The sequence below is a fragment of the Trichechus manatus genome, unplaced genomic scaffold, assembly GCF_000243295.1.
Source record: "Trichechus manatus latirostris isolate Lorelei unplaced genomic scaffold, TriManLat1.0 scaffold00035, whole genome shotgun sequence".
Taxonomy (NCBI): domain Eukaryota; kingdom Metazoa; phylum Chordata; class Mammalia; order Sirenia; family Trichechidae; genus Trichechus; species Trichechus manatus.
In genome coordinates, this window is record NW_004443971.1 from 4,578,790 (window position 1) to 4,581,491 (window position 2,702).

General features: G+C 54.0%; 1 protein-coding gene across 1 annotated transcript; it reads right to left on the bottom strand.

Annotated features, from left to right (window-relative positions):
* Positions 1–628: 628 nt before the first annotated feature.
* G0S2 (G0/G1 switch 2) lies at positions 629–1,450 on the bottom strand. Its single transcript, XM_004375192.2, has 2 exons — positions 1,378–1,450; positions 629–1,232 (listed from the first exon to the last, which is right to left on the bottom strand). Exon 2 carries the CDS (start codon positions 1,199–1,201, stop codon positions 890–892), a length of 312 nt encoding a protein of 103 aa, XP_004375249.1. The 5' UTR covers positions 1,202–1,232; positions 1,378–1,450; the 3' UTR covers positions 629–889.
* Between the last annotated feature and the right edge of the window lie 1,252 nt (positions 1,451–2,702).

Sequence of the window (2,702 nt, forward strand, 5' to 3'; positions counted from 1 at the left end):
TTTTCCTTTTTCCTCCCGGATTTTTTTGTTCTTTTGCTGAAATACAGTTAGGAAGAAAAAGGTGTCAGTCCTGGGAGCATCTGATGGACAGGTGTGAGGTGGCAAACAGCTTTTCTGCCTTAGAATTAATCAGTATGTCTTTTCACTGACTCCAGGTTAATTGATATACCTTCTGATCTTAAAACACGAAGTCTTGTGGAAATTACAACTCCTCACATGAAACTCACCTGCCTCCTCCCACCCCGGGCCACCTCCCCTTGCCCTCCTCCCTTTGCTGGCTTGCTGTTGCTTGGGGTGGTAAGGAGAGATTTTAAGGAGAGATGGCATTTGATCAGGGCCAGGAATACTGAGTAGGATTTCAGCTGGCAGAAATGAAAAGGGTGTGTGTGTGTGGTGGGGGTGTTTGGGAAGAGGGTATCACAAAGGCAACGGCAGGCGGAAAACATCTGATAGGATTGTCAGAGCCCCTAAACAGGATCAAGTGTCTGACCTTCAGGAACCTGCTCCCTCCACAGTGCTCAGATAAAACCTTGGTCATCAGCATGCCCACCCTCCCTCCTGCCACCTCAGGAATCAGATACTGAGATACGGTATAAAACCTTTTTTATTTCAAAATGCAAAATGGTGGTCATTGTAATAATAATAACAACAATAGTAATATAAAAAGCATTTCCCATCCTTCTTCCCTAGTGCAAAATGGAAGATGCACTCAGGTACCTCAAAAATACATAGTTTTGGACATGCCATCCCTCTGCACTGCTGCACAGCAGCAAAACTCAATCCCGAACTCTTTTGGTGGAATCGTGTGATTGGTCAGTTCTCAGAAGTAAGTCCAAACAGCGTATGGCTGGCTCCGGTTCTCTCTCCCTCTGCTGGTCTTCCGCGGTCCCTAGGAGGCGTGCTGCCTATTGGAGAGGCCCCGGCTGCACTGCACGGCCTCCTGCTGCTTGTCTTTCTCCTGCAAGGCCTGTGTCCGGAGGGCCTGTCGCTCCAGGGCGGCCTGCAGCGAGGCCACGGCGGCCTCCTCGTCCCGCAGGCGTCTGGCGGCCGTGAAGGGGGCGCACACAGTCTCCACCAGGCCAAGCACAATGCCGAAGAAGGCCAGCACGCTGCCCAGCACATACAGCTTCACCAACTTCCCCTTGGGCTTCTGGCCCAGCATCTCCTTGGCCAGAGGACTCAGCTCCTGGACCGTTTCCATCGCGGCTGTGGGCTCTTGGGGCGGGAGGGACCTGCAGGAGAAGCAGAGCAGGACAGGCGGACTTTAGCTCCTTAAGGCCCCAGCTTCCCCGAGCACCCCTCCGTCAGCTCTTGTGGGAAAAGGGGCCGAGCTGGGACCAGCGCCCCAGCCCCCGCGCGGGGACCAGCAGGGCTCACCCTAGGGGCGCAGCGCGAGCAGGAAGCGGCGCGAGCTGGAGGCGGCGGTCACCGCGTCTGTGGGTCAAGCCGGCCTCAGCGTTCTCCTTCTCTTGAGCAACCGCGGCTCTTCCAGATGGAGACTCAGCAGCCGACACCTCGTCAGCGTCCCGGGGCCTCTTTTATCTTTCCTCCGAGACCCGCCTCCTCGCCTCCCTGGCCGGAAGGAAGGAGGGCAAGGGGGAAGGCGGGGCCGGCACTGAGAGGCGGCCAAGAGCCGCGCACGCCTGGGTTGTATGGGCTGGGTGTCCTGGGAGGCGAATACTGCCCTGGGAGTGGGTGGCAGGACAACCGTGGACGCGGGAGGGTCTGCTCCGGGCGTGCGCAGGGTGAGGACCCAGGGCCCGGGGAGGTGTCCGCATGACTTCGTATATGACGACTCTTTCATAGTGGCTTCAGTGGGTGCACAGCCGCGTTCGTCCGGGGGGAAGCCTGAGGAGGACACCTAATAAGGGAATCTAGGGATTCTACGTAACTGAAAAATCTTTAGTTTTTATTCAGAGGGGTTATCACCTTCCTACTTGTGTGGGGATGGGGAGGGATGGAAGCCAGGGGGAGGAAGTAAGGGGGAGGGACCCTGGGTAAAGAACAGAACAGAACAGTTCTCCCATGAGTTGCATAATGCAATATACGCTTGTATTATTCCTTCCCTGCGTAACTGGTTTTATTCAGAGATGCTTACGTTACTAGGGTCACTTGATAGGTAACTATTCATTGAGGGTGTCTTTTACCCCTTATATGTTTAGGGGTGTGTGTGTGTGTGTGTGTGTGTGATGTTAGTCTCTATGTCTGCAGCTGTTTGTAGATGTAAAATATGTATGTGACAACAGCCATTATATCCAAGTTGTCCTCACTACCCCCCCAGGGTGCTCTGAGAAGTTGGAAAGCTGGGGCAAGGCAAAGATGTAAAGGGCGAGCTGGTAAACGTTTGTCTGCTGGTCTAGAATGCAAAGATTTCATGCTTTCCTCAGTAATTATTTGCCACGTCTCCAGAGCTGGGGATGCAGTTCCACTGTGCTGGCTCCGCTTTATCATGGAAGAAGTTTAGGGACAAGACCTAGGCAGTCTGATTGAGAAGCTAAAGGAGTGGAGAGTGTTCTTGGAAGCGTGAGGATGAGTGGAATTTTGACGAGGATTAAACAATCACTTTGGTGGGCTCTGACCTAGCTTTGGTGATAGATACAGCAGAGTTAGCAGAGTAGGAAAGAGGAGGCAAGTAGGCCAAAGGGCTTCAAGGGGCTGGGGTGGGGGTGGGGGGACATCAGAGGGTTGAGAGGGGGGAGATC

Excerpts from the sequence above, each read along its gene's own strand:
- G0S2 (XM_004375192.2), bottom strand. The coding sequence starts at position 1,201 with ATGGAAACGGTCCAGGAGCTGAGTCCTCTGGCCAAGGAGATGCTGGGC.